This window comes from Notolabrus celidotus, chromosome 7 (genome assembly GCF_009762535.1).
Source record: "Notolabrus celidotus isolate fNotCel1 chromosome 7, fNotCel1.pri, whole genome shotgun sequence".
NCBI lineage: Eukaryota > Metazoa > Chordata > Actinopteri > Labriformes > Labridae > Notolabrus > Notolabrus celidotus.
In genome coordinates, this window is record NC_048278.1 from 11,400,589 (window position 1) to 11,420,985 (window position 20,397).

Here is a 20,397-nt window from a genome sequence, read left to right on the forward strand (position 1 = left end):
CCTCAACATTCAATTACACACACTCATATATATACCACTGATTGATACTCTAAGGTGGAAGGTGACATCATCCCTCTATTGTCAGCACACTGACCTACTGGCCTTTACCCTTGGCAGAAGCAATGCTGCGGCTCTGAGAAGCCTGATAAGATTGAGATAGAGTCCATTTATCTGTCAAGAGGAGGTAAGTGATGCTGCCGTCATGTCTAATCTAATGAAATATAGATAACCCAGGTAACAGATCCAGAGGCCGGGAATGTTTCATTAGAGACATTAAGAGCAGGTGGGGTTTCTCAACTGCTGATTTAGAGGTGCTCTGAAGAGAACTCTGGATGTGAAAACTCTCGAGTGGATAAGTTGTTACATAATATTACGCTACAAGCTTTTGAAGGGCAAATTACACCAAGTCACCCGTTTATTAGGTACACCTCCAGACTGTACTACAATTTAAAACAGCCTCTCAACGCTTTAAGTGTTATAAAACCCCGCTCCCCTCACTGATATAAATTGGGTTTGACAATTATTAAAACCACTTTCAATATAATGTGATTACTATAACAAGTCCTTGACATCAGAGTTACTCTGATCATGCTTCCGAAATCAACCTATGTGAGTCTTAGGCATACCTCTGAATACTGTTCAAACAGCATTGTTAATCAAAGTCATCCAGATATAAATGACCAAAATTATTCATGTGGTTGAGAGAAGTTAAAGCTGCATGTGGATAAGGAACAGTGAGCTTAATTATGTACTTGTCTGCTTCTTTAGAGGAGCCTTTATTCATCTGAAATGAATAACCTTGCTAAAAAAAGATGAAAGAGTATATGCAAATAAGTACAACTATTTGTGTCAGTTTTAGTCTCAAAGTCTATGGTTTACTTGAGTGAAAAAAGAGGTGTTGGTGATAGGTGAGTATGCCCAAACAAATATATTTTGTCTGGTTATACATACATATTGACTTATAACTCAGCTGAGTTAACCTGATTTTGATTACTAAAAAAAACCTCAACACTGATGAAGTCTCGACAGCAAAAGTGCAGCCAGGGACAACCTGATCATCCATGTCATATCAGATCAATCCACATAAGAGGAGTCTAGCTCATTATACCTCTGCCTGTTGACACTGTGGCTAAACGAAGGGGTTCACCTCAGGCTGGTCTTGAGAGTGGGTAAATAATGACGGTTGGCAGACACGCATGTGAGAGCAGCCTGAGGAGGTACTGGACCCCAACCATCTCTGATAGAGAAAAGTGGAGCAACATCCTGTCCTGCAATCCAGGCAACGAGAACTATTGAGGGCATCTCTAAGCTGCTGATTGCCATAAAGTAGCTTAAACCATAAGCGGTAGTGATAACAGCAACAATGTTTAAAGTTGTGACATTCGTCTAATTAATGTCTGAAGATGTGTCAACTGCAAAGCTTTAAGAAGCAGTAGCTCTGCATGAGGACAGAAATGTCAACAAAGATATTTCTGCAAAAGTCCTGTTCACCTTGTCAAACATAACCTTGAATGGAAATGTTCAGTTTCATATGAAGTATAACAAATATAACATCCAGCGAGGATGCTGATGTAAATCTTTTGCCATGGAAGACTCAAAGACTGTGTTAATGACCTTAAATAATGACCTATTTGGGACATTCACTTATAGTAGCTCCACATTACACTGTCAAGCCACTTCCAGCTTTAGTTGTATCACAACATTTGCGGTTGCCTTTCTGGTGAGGACACTCCAGTTACAAGTGAACAGTGAACATAGCCACTAACAGCTCAACCCAGAGGAAGTTTTTTTTCCATCAACAACGACAGATGTACCAAAACATCTGGTGAAATTAGCTATATTGGACATGTTCTTCTTGTTTCCTTATGACAAATAAATAAATGTATATAAAGCACAAAAGAAAAGCCATCAGTACTGACATAGATGCGTCTTTATGTTGTTGTTGTTGTTGTTGTTGTCCTTGCCAGATCGCGGTAGCATATATACTAATCATTCATGGTTTCTTCATGTATCTCACCAACTGAGCATCTCAAAGCTGCATGCATTTGGCATGTACTCAATGTTCAGCTAAAATAGCCATTATCAAGTGATTTGCAATAAAACATGAAGCTGTCAGCCAGCCAAGGCATTTCAGCTAAGTGGCCCAGACACAGCGCAAATAGAAATCCACTTAGCTTCAAGCCACCGTGAACACAGAAACGATTGACTTTGCCTCATGTATGGCATTCAGATCAAATAAAGGCAGCGTCGGTGAGCCATTCCTGCTCCTTATTCCTGCAGGCTCCATCTTTGTGACTGATCTTACACTGTCACTCCGACTCTCTGTACCTGCCAAGAGCCTCCAGAGCAGAGCCGGGATGAATGAGGTCGAGTGAAAGACCCCGAAGTTGACGCACGAAGGGCAGCAGCTTGAAACAAAAAAGGTTCCACAACAAAGCCGAGGGTTAAAAGGCCTTGTTGCTGCTGGAGGGGGCTCAGCTGCTGCTGGCAAGGAGCCATCGCAGTATGTTCACTCCCATGCAAACACAGCTACTGGCATCCCGAGGCTCAGACTGTCACACTACACTGACAAACTTGTTCTTAGCACAGTAGGGTGTCACCACAGCGATTAGCTTGGCATTTATTGCTATGGAAATGTGCTCCCCCGAGAACCGCCGGGGTTACGAAATCATAAAAATAAAGAACTGGCTTTCACAGCCACAGTCAGCGATGTTTCCAAGTGTCTTTGTGACTTTTGTAGCTTAACAAGAACTCATGAGAACAGCATATTGCTCTTTTTGCTGTTCATTAACATAGCAGCTCTTGACAAGAATAGAGCACGCTTCAGAAAAGGACACAAAGGGAAAAGTGGGTTAATGGGTAGCTGAGGTGTCCTTAAATTCAAAGGAGCTAAATCCTGGCTTTAAAGGCTTAAACGCTGGAGTTACACTTGTTCTTGGACAGCACCCCCAATATCTACAGCTATTAGTCACTTTAACACTTACAGAGACCCTTGTTAATGACAAGATAAGTCCCATAGTGAATAGAGGGGCTGCTCCAGAACAGACCTTGATTGTGTGTGGTAATAATTTCTAAGAGGTAATGAGTGTGTAATATTGGCCTACCAGAACTGGAATTGTGAGGCTTATACCAACCCACAGCAAAGTAAAATATAAATTAGATCTTATTTATGTATCACCCATGTCTCCTTGAACAAAAATCAGCACCAATCAAGACCAAAGGGAGACTTCTTCTATTTTCTTATCCGTCTTATTTGTGACTCTTGAGAAATAAACATTGTTTAGTCTCACAGTGAGACCCATGTGAGCCCTGTGTGAGTTCTCAGCTGAGAGAAAAATTAGTAGGTGTGGGACAAAATGTCAATACTAGGGATGCAGCAATCCGATCCGGGTATTGGGTATTGGTCCATTACGGACTTGAAAAGCTAGAATGGGTATCTGTGGCAAAGTGCCGATCCATGGGGCTGATCTATTCAACTCAATTATATGTTAGTCTCCGTTTACAACCACCTATGCACGTACTAGCGCATACATTTTAAAATCCTCCTCCTCACCCACAAAGTCCTCCATAAACAAGCCCCCTCCTACCTCACCAACCTGCTGCACCCCCACACCCCCTCCCGTAACCTCCGATCCTCCAACGCCCACCTCCTCTCCCTATTACCTGAACCCAAGCACCGAACTTGGGGGGATAGAGCTTTCTCTGTCGCCGCCCCCGCCCTCTGGAATGCCTTACCACTAAACATTTGCAACTGCCCCGACCTGTCCACCTTCAAATCACCCACCAAAACCCACCTATTTAGAACTGCTTTTAATGTATGATTGCCTTTAAATGTATTTTATGCTTTTCATTCCTGTTTTATTAATCTATTGTTTTATATGATGTTTTTATCCTCTGTGCAGCGTCTTTGAGTTTTCAGAAAAGTGCTTTATACATAAAATGTATTATTATCACTATTATTACTACGTCATTATCCCATGGGAAGGTCTGTGCATTTTGCTAGGCAGAGAGCAAATGTTTCATTGAGGAAGCTAATTACAAAGTTTCAGCAGGTAGGCAGTATTTCACGATTGCTCTGTCAGCAACTCAAGCAGCAATTTTCAAAGTGTGCAAAGCTCATATTTTGAGGGTTAGCAGTAGCATGGCAAATATAACAACGCGAAGTCAATCAAGCAATCCAAAAACAAAAGAACACAACCAGTTCAACCAAAAAAAAGAAAGAAGTGAAGCTTTTAAGGCTGTCAGCTGTGTTGCAGATAGGCAAGAAACTTCCCAGTGATGGTTTGAAAGTTTGAAAAATAACGGATAAGGTTCTTGGATTCATTGTTCTGGATGTGAAACATCTGCAACTTGTTGACATGCCACAAGCCAAAAACGTCCATTGATCACACACCAGTGACTTGATTTTGACTCCAATCAAGAGGCTGCTTGTCCAGGGCTACAATCCATTGAATTGAGTACAATATATCATCCTGAACTGTGTTATACAATTATCAATATTCCAGGGCTGAACATCAATATTATGATTGAAAAAATACAGTGCACAAAACAGATTTCCCTGCCAATTTGACTCATCACATCACTACTTCATCTATCAACGCACTGGCGCCAGTAGCATGAAAAAGGGGAATGTGAACAGCAGGTAATGCCAGAGGATGTTGGACAGTGGTGAAAAGAGGCTAAGACATTTTCTTGTCACTTTTAAATCCAAGAAAAACGACAGAGAAAAAGCTGTTCCATCTCTGTGTGATGAGATGAGAGGAAAGGTGGAGGATGCTCTTAAGTCTGCAGAGAGAGTTTCATTCACCTGTGATGGCTGGACTTCACAGTCCACGGGGTCCTATGTTTTAATTACTGCCCATTTTATTGACAACAAGTGGGAAATACATTCCTACGTGCCACTAACTATAGTGTGATGCAAAGCTCTCACACTGGTGCTCATATAGCAGAAGTTTTACTGAAGGCTATGATATAGTGGAAGCTGATTGAAAAAGACTTGGCTTTACTTATTGACATTGTAGTGACTGTTGCCATTAGTGGTAAATGTGAACATGTGTACATTCACAAGCTGGTTGTCTTTTCCTGCTCCACATCATTTGAGATGAGGGCCAGAGTTTAAATGAAGGTTTACTGAAGTACCAAAATGTGTGTTTATTTCTAAATGTGCCTTTTTGTAAAATAGTTAAATTCTTAAACTCATTTTAATTTTTTTTCTAATCATTTAAATAACATTTATAATATAAAACATGAACATTGTTTCATCTTAGTGAAACTAAGATACATGAATCAATCCTGCACGTTTGCCTTTTTGGGGCATTTTGTATTCTTCAGTTAATCAGATAACTAAGTTGATTAATGAGGGTACAGGCTGTATGGAGGAAGAAGTTGAGGTCACTCCTGTGACTTCTCTATTAGTTTGCAGATAGCCATTATAAAGCTTGAGCTTCCAATTTGTCAGTATCATCAGTTTTTTTTGTTGTTGTTGTTGTCGTTTAGTTGTTGTTTTTTTAGAAGTGAACTCACGTAGAAGAGATGGAGGAACCATTAGGAGCAAGTGGGTAGCAGATGCTACATTGTCAAAGTTATTCAGTCCATGAAGCCTATTCACTAGCCTGCCAATAAGATAAAGACAGTGTTTCCTCAAAATAAATCTCTTTAAAAAGCACCAGCACAACAAACAGACTAAATGTCAAATTCGGAGACTGCCTGCAAGACGAAGAAAGCAAGCGCTGGCAACCCATAACTCAATGAGTCACAATAATATCAAGCCTTACAATGATTGAAAAAGGTAACAAAAATCATACCAACCCACATTAGTGCAGAAATAAATGAAAATAGACAGCATAGAAAACTAAATGATATTCTATACCAGGCTGTAAACATGTTTTATTCTGCTGTAAGTCTGGCATTTACACATGGGGGTCAATTAGAGATTGACTCGCTTCCAAGAACAGCCTCAAGTGACAATTTGAGGAACTGCAGCTTTTGAGACTTCTATATTCTCTGTCATTTCTAGACCCAAGGGATTACTGCCTGAGTAAAAACATGTCTGCTAAACTTTATCATTCAATCAATTATTCAATGAGCTTTAACATATTGACGTTAGCATTTAACTCAAAACAATGACATACAGATCTAGTATAACACTGTTGGACTCTTGGTGAAAAGGTTTGAAATTTCTGAGCTGCAATTTCTTATACTTATCAGGCCAACACAGTTTATGTCCACACAAAAACATCTCAGATAAACACATGACATTTATATATCAAGAGATCCAATAACCAGTTGGGTCTTATCATACTTGCACACATTAATTGCAAATATATGTGGAAATTGTGTGTGTGTGTTCAGTGTGTGTGAGTGTGAGTGTGTGTGTGAGTGTGAGTGTGTGTTTGTGTGTCTTCGTGTGTGTGCTATAAACTCCTCTGACCTCAACGGTATGCCAGAGTATCGTCCTCCCATCATGCCTCAAGGCCACATAATTTCACGCAGAAGCAAATCCGTGCTGAGCTGAGGCATAAGATAGGAGCCAGGCAGGAAGATGTGGACTCAGTGAAAAGATCCAAACCCCAGAAGCAGATGGGTATGTGATGGCAACCACAGTGAAAAACACAACCACAACCATCCGAGGTGCTCAAGCCCAAAATATCAAGCCTAAACTAAATGCTCTCCCCTATCACCCAAAATAGACCCTATTCACTCCACACAGCCAGTAAATTATAACAGTCTGAGCTCTCAAGATAAATGAAGAGACATACAGCATCTTCTATTTTGCCAGTAATGATATCTGATTATTCAATTTGCATATTGCAGGCTTTTTTTCAGCTCCTCACCACTCATGCAAAACCAAAATAACCAGAATAAGCTGACTCACAGCTCAAGTACATCCAGTCGTGAGTGCAGTCCAAATGCCTCCAATAAGTGATGCATTTGTGGGGGGAAAATGTAACACTTTACTCTGAGTTTCCCAGAATATCATCTATACACACTATATTAACATTCAAAAGATGTTTTTCATAAACTGTGATGTACTTTCATGCAGTCACATGCACAGTAAACAACTTATAGAACATTTGTTGAAAATTAAAGCTCATGTGAGGAGTTTTTGGTTGGTTATGAAATTGGATGAACATATTATTTATGCCTCTTTATGTCCTATGAAGCAAACAAACTGACTTTTTCTATGCAGTTATTTTTTCTGAAACCACTGGTGGGGGATGGACAAACTGATACACTTCATGCATTTTCCATGGCAAAGATTCACAAACAGTGGGCAAAGAGATAAGATGTCCCACTTGGTCCACAATAAATCGTTGCTTTCGATCAATTTAGTCATTAATGACTTCTTTTTTTGTCTTAGCCACAAAACAGTGCTAACAAACCCAGTTTCTCTAACCTGTGCATTATGCTGTCCTTAGAATTAGTTGTTTAAATTTAAAACGTGACAGCTAGTAAGCAGTGAGTCCTACAGAGGACAAGGCATAACTTTTATTGACATTTATTGAAGGATCTTCTCTTAATAAAGCTGCAGCAAAGCACAATTAGCAGATAAATAATAAATAATTATTTAAAAAATGCAAACAATAAGGTACCAATTCACAAAACCAAAATATGTTTAGTTTTACTGCTAGCTCAAAGCTTGAAACTCTGCTAGCTACCAAGTGACTGAAATAATAGGTTTTTTGAAGCAAAATCGTAGCACTAAGGGATCAAACATTTAGTTTTATTACAGATGAACAAAAACTGTCCGAGGCAACAAGCATCCTCAGTCCAAGTTTTGGACCAGCTCTGTGCTCGTTGATGTCACTTCTTGAACATCAACCATGTTTTACATTTTATTTTAAAATACTATTGAATGAAAGCAAATCTGTAGCATGCAGAGCATTATACAACAGGTTTAATAGTTAGTAAGCCAATTTGCCCTTGGACAACTTTCATAGGCAACAGGTGAAGAGTGACTTGAAATTGATGTTGTGGGTGCTGCCAACTCAAAAAAATTGTATTAGTGGACACACCCTTTAGTTGACACTGAGGGAATATTAACTCTTAATATGCCAATGATGCTAAATGACCCTTAGGGGGCAGTATTGAATGTATTTGTCAAAACACTATGATATGAAGGCAGAGGGATAAACAACAGTATCAATGAGTGGCAGGTTGAAGGGGTGAAGGGTTACTTGTTTAGATTGGTACGTTTTTATAAACTGGTTTGGAAATGTTAAAATGAATCATTTTGACAATGTGCTACTTTAACGTTATTCATCAGTGTTTAACAGCAGCATCCAGTGGGTGCCCACAGAGTTGTTAGCAAATGCATTTGAGTCTCAAGTCTTCCCACACCTACATTAAACTATTATAAACATTTACTTAAAGAGGAGGGATTAAAGTGTTTCCAACAAAAAACTTACTCACTCAAATATCGGTTAAATAATGATCCGTCACATAATTGTGTAATATTTTTGATAAGTTGGAACAAAAGACGAGCCATTTCCACATCAACAGACTAATTCAGGTTTTTGCAAAACACTTCAAAAAAGTCTTGAGTTTATCTTCTGGGTGGGGATTTTAGAACCGCAGAAATCAAGATAAAAAGTCAACACATTATCTTGTGATTGCTTCAGGACAGTCTTCCACAGCAGGCATGTCTGAACAATGAAGCACTGAGGCTGTGATTCCAAAATGAGGGCTGAATTTTGGGCTAGAAGGCGACATGAAAGCTCACGAGGAAAAGCATAATACATAGGATCTTTTGATTTCTAACAGTAAGCTGTTAATAATCACGCCTACATTTGGAAACAGGAAGGTGTTGGGAACTAAGACAGGCATCGAGGGATTAGGAAACAATGAGCTGGCAGAACCATAACTCAATGTAAATAAGGGTAGAGAGCAGGACTTAAGGAAGTTTGAGCTGGGACTGTTGCATTATACAGCAGCTACTAAAGAAAATCGTTTCAGGAACAGTGAAAGAAAAAACTACAGCTGTACTCCAGATTCCACTGCAGTCACATGTCATTCAATTTTCCAAACTACAAAAACACAAAGAGCAAAAGATCTCAACATCTCAAAAAGGCAGTCTAATGTCCAAGATTACAAAAAATGAAAATGTACATGTGCTATTCCCACTGAGGAAGCTGTACTTGAAACAACAGTTTCATTCATGCTCAGAAGGAAAAGACATAGAACATGAATACTCAAGAAAAAACAAATTGGACTTTGTCTGAAACGTCTGAATATTTATGGAGAGTTTACAACTCCCCCCTCTGACTTTCCTGAAGCATTCAAGATCAAGAATTAAAGTGATAGTGTAGAAAGCATATAAACAGGAAAAATAACTTACAGTTTCGGAGGAAAGCCAGGACCCAGTCCTTCAGCTCCCAAGCGAAGAAAGCAATAGAGTGCCGTCGTTGGTGGGGCAGAGAATGTGGGCCTAGCCACTAAATGCAGTGAACCCCGCCTAAACTTCTATATTTAAAGTAACCTATAAAACAGACTCACATAATACTTCCAGACTATGAAAGAACAAACGATCGTACTTCAAAAAGTGAAGTTGGAAAAATTCTTTGTATGAGAGTGAAGTCTTTCCACATGTAACCACGTCTGCCCTACATGAACTCCCTTTCTAATACAGACGGTTATTAACAAATGACAATAAAGCCTGACAAATTCTTCAAAGCTGTGTCAGAGCAGAGCCAAGAAAAATGTCACAAGAGTGAAATAAACTGTAGGACAATTCCATTCATGAGCTTTGGCAGGGGGTCTCTGGAACAAAACTCTACAGAGACAGTTTTTGTGATCACTGCCAAAAAAGTGCCCTTTATAAACCACACACCAGGCCTACGCCTCAACTTTACGTAACTGCGGTCACTTCCACTTTGAAATGGACCGATTACGCCTTCTGTGCCTTTGTGGTGGGCAGGGGAAGTGAGGGTCAGCGGCCTGCTGAGGAAAAGTGGATATTCAGCAGGTACACCCTGCATGTTCTTTCAACTTGTTCACAAAAAACAATGCTAAAGCAATTTTTACACCAGATTCCAACAAAGACAAAAGACAGACAATGTTGTTTATCATGTAAACAATTTCACTGGATGGATTCCAGTAAACTGCAATTTGTAAGTACAAGTCTGTCTATAAACACTTTGATATGTGAATTGGAAAGGAACAAGAGACAAAAGGCCTCCAAAGAGGATCATGCTGTGCCAAAAATATTGCACAATAACTAGTACCACACAATGATAAATCACATCAGCAGAGGAGCTGTGGTAGCATAAATTAGTAATAGGGGTGCTACAAATGTAGTGTAAAGTATATAGCTGTTCAGCTCTCTTCTTAAAGATCTAGATCATTTGTCAGTCTCCTGATGGAAGAAACTACAAGCCAGGAAAGTCAAAAAGTTAAGTATTCTCTCAGTGCTGCGTGATATTTTAACATTTTTAAGGGCTTACAGATTTATTTGGCTTTGTAAACCCTGCACAACATTTCCTAAAAACTGAGATTTTACCAGGTTAAAAAAAGAAGACTTATACTCCACTCCGTTACATATTCTATAAAAATGAACCTGGAGAGATTATATCTTCACTCAGAACCACAGTTATGTTCTGTAACCAAACTTTTTTGCAATGACAACTGTGTTCACATCTTGTCATTTGATTGATTGGTCATATATATATAATAAAAGAGATTAAAGCACAGTGGCCTCTTGTGTAGAACAATTATTGGAGTATCCCTTGAGGGAAAGTATTTCTGAAACATATATTTCAGAATGGTACAACAACTAATGCCATAACTTTGAATATGCTGATATTTACACAGCTGTGTTAAATACTTGATCCTGATCGGTAAAACTCCATAGCAACAGTCTTTTTAACAACAGCACACCATTGCCATGGATACAGCTCTATTCACAGACTCCAGTGGACTAGCTGTGATCATATCAATCTGTCAATAGAAGTCCAGTTAATTGGGCGCAGGTTGTTCACAGATGGAGGAGAAAAGAAAGGAGAGGTTCAGGACACACAAATTCTGACTACGGCAGAAAAAAAATGATGTAACTGAAGAGGATGCATGAAGTGAACACTTAACAGAAACAAGGCAAGGGATATGGTAGTGTTTAATGAATGATAACTGGAATAGAAAATGTCACAGGATGACACTGACATGGCAGAAAAATGTGACCAGGTGCTGCTCAGTCATGTGTTTCCGTTCAACTTGTTTTACATCAACATCAGTGGAAAAGTTTGGTCTGAAGAGGAGGTGTTATGCTGATTTTCTGGCTTTATATTGTCCCTCTCATACCTCTGTAGTAGCTTTACATAAGTTACAGCTCAAAAAACTCTTTGTTCATCTCAGACTGGTGTCTTTGAAAACCCTCATTTCAGCTTCTGTCTGAACCACTTAATTTCAGGACCATATTTTAAAGCCCCCCCCTTACAAGCCCTCTTTCTTGCAATTGGCTGGCCCTCTGGAAGCTTCTCCACTGTTGCCATGCTACAAAATCATCATCACCGAGTTAACCCGTGTTTCTCTTTTCAAAATGACAAACTATGAAATACGGCTTTATGTTTTTGACCCAAATCTGACCCTGAAGTTTGGAAAAGGAGCAACAAGATAATCTCCAGCAACAAAGAACAGAGCAGAACGCTTCTGTTCGGTAAGTGTTACATTATTACACACTTTTAGGGAGATTCGCCACTCATCACAAAGTGAGCAAGTGTTGCTTCCTTGACAGGTGATCCGTGTGACAGCTATTCAGAGTACATTTTTAGACTATGTCCACATTTAGAACTGACATCCAAGATTTTAACTTATCTGTTTTTAAAACATGAAAAAAGCAAAATATCACCTCTTTATTGTGAGTAATAACAGCTAAGTTAACTCATTTTGTGAGGGTCACAGAGTGAACGGTTACTGTGCTCATACTTTGAGTGTATCAATGGAGGAAACATAACCATTTTGATATAATTTAACTCGTTTTCAAAAAAAAGGCTTGGTGTAAAGTTATTATTTTCTTCAATAAGTAGCCTTGTAATAAGTGTGGTAATGGAGAGTATGTGATTTGTTTTATTTGCTATAAACCGACACACCATACATTATCCTTTACTCAGAAACTCGTGTTTAATCATCCCTGATTGCTCTGGTAGGGAAAGAATATCTTGTCATGCTCATCAAGCCAGTCTAATTCTAATAACTTTTTAGTCTATCTAGTGATCTCATAGAGAGAGCTGCGAGCAAGACAATCCGTCATTCGTAATTTTCTTCCCATTTATCTCCTTTTTCCTCTGTCTGTCAGCCTTCGTTCCTCTCCTTCCATGAAAACGCACACATCACACGAAACGACAACACACTCAGAGATGTTGAGAAAGTTCAGGTCAGGTCATTTTCCCAAGTCAAACATGATTCATACACATACTTTGTCTCTCCACAGAGCATTTGACATCTGGGTGTCGTCATCAGAAGTGGAGCTCTGGACTAATAGGCCATGTTCAAACACATTGACATGAGCTTTTACCCTAAAAGCAGAGAGAAGAGTGTAGCAGACTTGCTCTGGGAATAGAGCTCTTGTTGTGCATTTAAGACTTCTGCAGGAGACACATACAATGTTCCACAATCTCAAACAACATCTGTTGTTGTACACATGATAACAACTTCCAGCATGTGTGTACGGTCCTGGTAATAACAGTGCAAAGATGACATCAGCCGCTTCTGTCAACCAATCGTGTCATTGCATGCAACACGGATACAATATCATGTCTGTGTCAGTTTCAGAGTTAGGGCTCCGCAAACTGACTATCAAGAACATATTGACTCTACTAACGGATGTTAGCTAAGCCCCTTCACACACTCGCCCACACAGCCTTTTGGGACAACAGACAATCCTTTACAAAAGGCCAGACTAATAAACTTCTCTTTCCCCCCAGCATGTGACTCTCAGTTTGGGGTGAGCATCTGAAAACAGGGACCCTTTTTCACCCAGATATCACTCCATGTTTGATAGGCCAATAAATATTTGAGTGGGGAACAGCTCTCAGAAGAGATGTTTTATGGTGCCAAATAACAACACCGTCTTCAAGTCTGGGCCTTTGCGTGGCACAGGAGTCTCTAGAAAATGAAATGTTATGGGACTGGGACTTGTAGGGGAAACAGAAGCTTAAAGTAAACATAGCCGTGCCCAAGTTTGCACTCTCTTTTTATCACCTTGTCCTGCAAACACAACACACAACCCAGTGGGAGAATGTGTGTGTGGTGCGTGTTTGGGACTCAGCGGTCCAGCTTTCCCTACGGTCCGACGAGCACTTCGATTTGACAAAGCCCCAAGTCTCATTCCCCCTCCTCTCCCAAGATAAGCATTTCCAGCTGGTTTCACAAACATTACAAATGAGATTCAATGGGTGACACAGATTGTGTCTTTCTCTCATTTTTCTCTCCTCTCTCTCCCTCCCACTTTCCCTCTATTTTCTTCTCACAGTGACTCGCCTTGTCTCATGAGACAGGGTAACTAGGGAAACTAGGCCACTGACTGGCCCGCTGAGATAGAAGAGCACAAAACACATTGCAGCTCAGCTCAGTAATGAGAAGCTTCTTTTATGCAATAACTATGCATACAGTAGCCTGGGTCCAACTCAGAAAACCTGCCTATAGAGTTTGGAGATAGAGAAAGCTCATGTTACACTTCTACACTACTCTGTGGGAGCAATAACTGTAAAAGTATAAAAACTGTGGACCACTTAGTGGCTGCCTTTAAACACCAGAGCATTCTGCAAAAGTATTTTCTCACATTAGCTGCTGCAAATACAAGGTAACTGCATAGCTAATTGTTGTTGTTTTTAAATGTGTGTTTTTAAAGGATAGTTACAGATTTTGCCAATGATGAGACTAGAGGATTAACATAATCTCATGTGCTTTCTGTTGAGAGCTTGAGGCAAATGACTTAAGATTAGTTTTCATGCTAAGTAGCATAAAAACTAGAGGCAAAAACCCCAGTATCATAGACTGTCCAAATTTCAGGTTAGGTCTTTACAGCCATAACTTCAAGTGTTTTTGGTTTATGTATGGACTCATATATTGTGGCAGTTAGCCCTTGTCACTATATGTTAATACTGAGCTAATCAACCCCTGTCCTGCCTTTAAGCACCAGAATCCAGAGGGAGAGTATTCTCACATTAGCTAAGCCTGGTGCAAATATTTGTTTTCAATGTAGGTTTTTGATGAAAATGTAGACATTTTGACCTGAAAGTTTGAAATACTTTTATGTAACTGAATCGACTATGGAGCTTGAGGCATGAGGCAACAAGCTTAGTTTAATTTTTCATGCTACTAGAGGAGGCAATTGGAGAGAAAACAGCTTCCTGGTCCCTGTCCAAATTGCAAGTTCTACAACCTTAACTTCCAGTTTTTGGTCTTCTGTATGCACAAATAAAATAAATAAGGTAAAACATGCAGAAGTGACCTTTAGGGTTAATAATATGTTAGTCTTTTTAATAATGTTACCCTTTTAAATGCTTTGTATGTAGACTTAGCTTATCGCCTCATGTTATTCTTTGGTTGTATACAGTAGCCTGTCCTACTCCACAAACCTTGCTGTGGAACTGTACTGATTGGAAGCCTCATGTTATATTATTGTATTACTCTGCGGGAGAGATAACTGAATAACAATGTGCTGCTAATTTGCAGCATTTAAACACCAGATAATTTTGCCAACAGGTGTTTTCTCACATTAGCTGATGCTAATGAAAGCTAACTGCAGGTAACAATAGTGTTCATACAAGTAACACACAGACATGCTGAGACTGAAACAAGACTAAACTAATATTTTGTAACCCATTGCAAATTCAATTTAGGATGCGATCCAATCTACATCTCATCTATTGTCTCCTATTGTAGCCATACATTTGCACTAATTAAAGCCTAATTTGTGGCCTATGAAAAATAAACATGGTTCAGTCTCATCGTGAGTCCTTTGTGAGTCCTGTGTGAGTGTTCTAATATTTCTTAAAGTTGTGATTTCAGATTGAAAAAAAACAACTAGTGTGTTTTCTTAGATTTGTCTCAATATGACAGGTTAGCCTAACAGACACAGCTCTTAAAATTTTCTTACAGATGCTCATTCCTAGATCCCAGCAAAGAGGAAAATGAGTGTAGTTCAAGCTCTCAAGTGGGTCTTAATATGATCTCAACAATAGGAAACACTTAAGTTATGTCTCATAAGTATTTTATCACAGGAAGAATCTGAGCACTGTTGCCATAAATAGACTAGAAATATTAACTCATGAGATGTACAAGATTTTGTTATATGGAGTCAACTTACAGAACCATTAGTAAAATTGATTCAAAATTCATATCACTCAACATCCATTTCCATTAAGATAAAACAGTCAACTGGACTAATTCAATGAAAGAGAGGCCATCGTTTTCTTGGGTTTTTTTTGTTTTTCTAAATGGAATTATAATTTGATTAATGTTATTAGCAGAAATGTCAACCAAGTTATTGATTCCCGTGAGGATTAGCAGCCTCTTTCTGTTTTATATAACCTTGATTTAAGTATTTTTGAGTTTATTGAGAAAATCATTTAGTTTGCCTTTGGCTCTCCCTGAGAAAAACGTTGTGGAACACTGAAACTTTAACAGTAAGACCCTTTTGCATGACAATATTTTAACTCCATCAGCCATCTGTAGCATAATGGTTAGCACTGCTGCTCAAGAACCAGAGAATCTGGGTTCCAGTCTTGATTGGGACAGATGAGTATGGCAGCAACAAGAAACTTCATAGACATATCTGATATAAAGATTGGATTCAAGATATACAATGAGACAATCTCCAGTAAAGGCAGTATGAGATAAATATGAGATCCCTCAATTTTTTACTAATTACTTATTTGCTCACTTCAATCTTCTTTGTCTCTCCTCTTTCTTGTGTTTTTTTAATTGTTGGGGAAATACAATTAGATTTTTTGTTGCAAAAGATAAAAAATGGCATCTATTGAGCAGACTTTTTGTAATAGGGTTGGAGGCAAAATTCTCAGGGAGTAAAATCTTACAGTATCGGTATGCAAAAGGTTAGGGGAAAACGTGCATTTTTAAACTTGTCTGAATTTTTATGTTCAAAGAAAAAATCATTTGTCCCTGACATCAAGAAGTATCAGTCTCTGTTCTCTCCTGTGTAAAGACATACTAGGTTTTTGAGATATGTGGCATTCTTGGTTAAGTTTTATGAAAGAAACCACTGCACCATCGTCAGAGACAGCCTGGAAGGCACTTTAAAGAACTATTCCTGATATAATTTATAATATTTGGGATTTTTTTTCATGAGACTCCTTGATTTAGCTAAATATAAAAGCACTATGTGAACAAAGCACACACCTAAATAAATGTTTCTCTGGTTGGACACTACTAGGAAGTCTTCAAAGCTAAATCAGCCACCAAGAGGCCATCTACTATAAAGTATGTCCTAGAGCCTAGACTTAGAGCCTTAAGCCTAGACTAAGTGTTGTGAGTTTGCTACGACTTACATTATACAATGTAAAATGAAGTGCCTTGAAGCCGATGTTGCATCATAAACTAATTTTGAAGCTAATTTAACATCTGGTTTGACGATAATTCCTTTTCTCAGTTGATATTGTTCTTACATGGTGAGTAAATAAGGTTCTGTTTAATCAAGTAAACACAAACTAATTGGCAGACAGAAAACCTGAGGGTAGGTACTGTTCCAGTATGGGAGCAATGGTTGGTTTTTAGAGCTCCAGGCGAACTATAATTAAGCTGCCATGTCTGGTGTACTATGTACACTGTGCTTGATGGGTTCTTGAAGGCGACATATACAATAATCTAGGAGAATGGGAGGAAGGGGGGTTGGGGTTGTCAGTCATGAACACATAGCTCATTTCTACCCTGCAGGCTTGGAACCATGTTGCTTCCACAGTATCAGAATTTAGGATCAGTTTCACTGGGGCCACATCATGTTAAAATACATATATACAATCATATTGTAGTATCGCCTCTAAAATGGTATAAGTCAAGCTCATAAAAGCAGTTTAATTGTTGTTTAGAAACTTAAACTTCACATTTTACTTTCATGTGTTCTAAAGCAGTACGTCTAATGAAGGGTCACATATGAAGAGAACCCTCTGAATGGCCCTTATCAATGAAGAACAGGAGTGCTAATTATGTCCACATAGCGTTAGGCCCAGGGTCTGAAGGACTATAATTGCATATGAGCCAGTCATTTATTATGAGTTGTTTATTATGAATAAAGGGCTATGAAGTAAAAGGTCCGCAACACAGACTCCAGTGAGAGACTGAAGCCAATGATTTGGAAGATGATACAAATCACAAAGGCATTTTGCAATGTTTGTCTGGTGGAAGATAAATTGATCTATATTTTAAACTGCTCTTTACAAAGTTAAGAACAACCATCAATCAAGATTGTGATGCTGAACGGACAAGGAGCAACTTTAAAGGCTAAGAAAAGCCAACATAACCTCATCTGATACAAGTTTATCTCAACTGGGCAAAGGAGCACTGACAAAAGGTCATAGTCTAAAGCTCCAACAGAACATACATTGAGGTGAAATTATAGATTATTTTTTGAAGGGGTTGCCAGATATTTTTATCTATTTATTTTGAGGGGGGTTGGGGTGCAGTACTGAATCATTTCAGAAGCAGTCATGACACATCAGCAACAAAATGAATCAGGGATGATGCTTTAGCAGTTTTAAGGAAAATAAAAAGAGTATACATTTTTGGAAACAGGTCTGACAAATTTTAGGTGAGGTATGGAAAAAATAGTTGTCATTAAAATCTGTATGCTACGAAATATACTCCACCATTCAACTATAAAGACAGACATGGGACATAATCTTGGGTCCATTTAGCAGGGGAAGTTTTCCTTCCACCTCCAATGGATAACGCTGTCATATCAAGAACTAAACCATTAGGTAAAAAATAATAAAATAATTTAATGACCAATTCACACAAGTAACAGTCCAAATAGGAATCACTGCAGAAACAATGACATCCCGAGGCTCCTTATGGAAATCATGTTTGAACGTGTTTAATATAGTGACCTGCATTACCAGGTTACACGGTGCACACACTGCTTATTTGACAGTGTACGGTTATGACAGCTCACCTGTGTTCATTAACTATCTCTGTTGAAAGGCTGTGGCGGGTTAGCTGGTAATGGTTTGGAATAGTTAATAATTTATGAGCAGGTATCTTGCTGAACAAGAGTCTGACTGTGAGCTTAGCATAGCCTGGCTGAATTTACTGGACTAAATGCAGCGTTTAGGTGTCATGCTGTGACTGTGAACAGGCCAGAGAGACACAGCGCTGACACATCTCAATGGGACAAGGTGGGAATGAGGTGACATGGATGAAGCTGAGGCAGCCAACTCACGTAGTGTTTAGACGGATTGCGCCTCTTCTCCACGTCCACGACTTTCACGTCCAGCACAGTCCGAAACTGCATCTTGACCCTGCAAAGGCTATGCATTAAAGGCGACTGGCAGGCAGGCAGGCAGCTGCTGTGGCTTCGGATAAGCTATCTTCTATCAGGGGAGAGAAATCACAACATTCATCGCTGTGTTATTAAAGCATTCAGCGGTGCATTAAGACATCAGCTCCTAGCAGCAGATTTGGCCGCTCAGACTTCCTCCGATGACGCAACGATCGTCAATATGATTAGAAACTTATCAATAGTCCTTTGAAGGCTGTCGGTGAAATCCACACAGCAGAATATCCAAGACGAGGCAGATTTTCACGTTGCATTCACACACAGAGGCTGATATCCAGCGTCTGACGGAGCGTTGATGAAGTCGGTCACCTTAAAAATAGAAAAAAAGTAAAGCGACTTCCTTTGTGTCTGCAGCAATTCCTACAAAAAGGGACATCAGCCTACCTGGAGGTTACAGGGGCTGCATGAATGTAAAGGGAGCCGGCAAATCCAGCTCCAAACGCCTCCTGCTGTGTTCCGGCAGGCGCAGTGAATTTAGGGAACGAAGTGGGATGGGCTTCATCACGTCCTCAGGGCTACTTGGAATAAAGCTGGCAAGAAAAAATGGGATTTGGCTGTGCCTTCCTCGAGAAGAAGCACGCTGTTGTGTATGCGTGTGTGTGTGTGTGTGTGTGTGTGTGTGTGTGTGTGTGTGTGTGTGTGTGTGTGAGACATGAAGCGGCGTTAGTAAGCACCCAATAGCCAGAGTGCTCTTTTATCACTCTCATCACCCATTCATCCTCCTTCCTCCTCATAACTTTTCCTCCTCGTTCAGGAGAATATAAAACACTGGGATACAGAAAATGCTGCAGCAAATATCGCATACTGAATGCGATCCTAACTGTATCTTTTGATTGAGATGTTCTGTGCAATAAATGACAAAGCCGTAATAAAGACATGACCACTTTGTTCACACTCTAAGATCTGGGCTTTCTGAGCAGCTTTCTGGCCGGAGACACAAGCTCCTGGAACTATGGATACAGATGTTTTACAGCCAACCAATCAGCAGCAGCCTTCTCTACATGAAAGAGCCAATTAACGACCAAACACTGCCCCCCTGTGCACACAGCAACACGTGCAAGATGGCAAGACACCCATTTAGAGGCTAGATGTATTCCTTTTGAGCTCTCTTTATGTATGCCTAGTTGAAAAAAGAGTGATATGAAAAAATAAATAAACTACATTTAAAAGCATTGAAACACTTCAGAAAACCTCTTTTCTTCAAACTAATTGACTATAGCTGTGAGCCTAAGGCCAAAATCCTACTGGACAACAGCTCCAGGGCCCCATGCTCTCCAGGGGCCCCTGCTTGCTGTGTTTTAACTTCTTTGTGGTGCTGTTGTTGAATATTCATGTGGGATATAAGCTTGATGGACCATACAGGCAAAGTGAGCTACTGCCTCAGGACTCAAAGGACCCAGTTCACTGTGACACAATTCCTCTTTGGCTACTTAATTAGCAAAATAATATAAAATGTAACAAAAAGGGCTTTCTAAGACGATAATTTTAAAACTTAAAGCTGATTTAACACATTTAGTCTTCAGTGAAATATCCATTAAAGCTTGGACACCGTAAATTCTTCACTTAACGTCTGTGTTTGAGCACCTGGTGATGAAAACTAAAAGATTGAGCATACACCAGGTAAGGTGTGTCTCAGAGAAAGAGCCACTACCCACAATATGCTGTGGGTAATGCAGGTTAAAAAAGCAGTCTCGAGAAAGGGGCCCCTTGGCTTCTTGGGAAATAAAGCTGTATCTTTAACATGGCACTCTTTCTATTGGCCAGCAGGGGGCGATTCCACTAGCTGCAAAGGAAGGTCTATTACATTTAGGTGCACCAGTAAATGACTCTGCTTTTCTCTTTTGTCATTACCTCAGGAAAAGTTTAATGAATAGGTTTATGATCTCAATAAC

General features: G+C 39.5%; 1 protein-coding gene and 1 long non-coding RNA gene across 2 annotated transcripts in view; one reads left to right on the top strand and one right to left on the bottom strand.

Moving 5' to 3' along the window:
- The window catches only part of sh3pxd2aa (SH3 and PX domains 2Aa), a 149,005-nt gene extending 129,884 nt beyond the window's left edge, over positions 1-19,121 (bottom strand). The window contains exons 1-2 of the mRNA XM_034688890.1: positions 18,890-19,121; positions 18,389-18,814 (exon numbers count right to left, since the gene is read on the bottom strand). Coding sequence (XP_034544781.1) covers positions 18,389-18,484 — 96 coding nt within the window. The 5' untranslated portion in view covers positions 18,485-18,814; positions 18,890-19,121. The remainder of the gene's footprint in view (positions 1-18,388; positions 18,815-18,889) is intronic.
- Positions 11,360-12,914, top strand: LOC117816561. Its single transcript, XR_004631980.1, has 2 exons — positions 11,360-11,647; positions 12,422-12,914. It is a non-coding gene; the product is annotated as an uncharacterized LOC117816561 (long non-coding RNA).
- Positions 19,122-20,397: the final 1,276 nt, after the last annotated feature.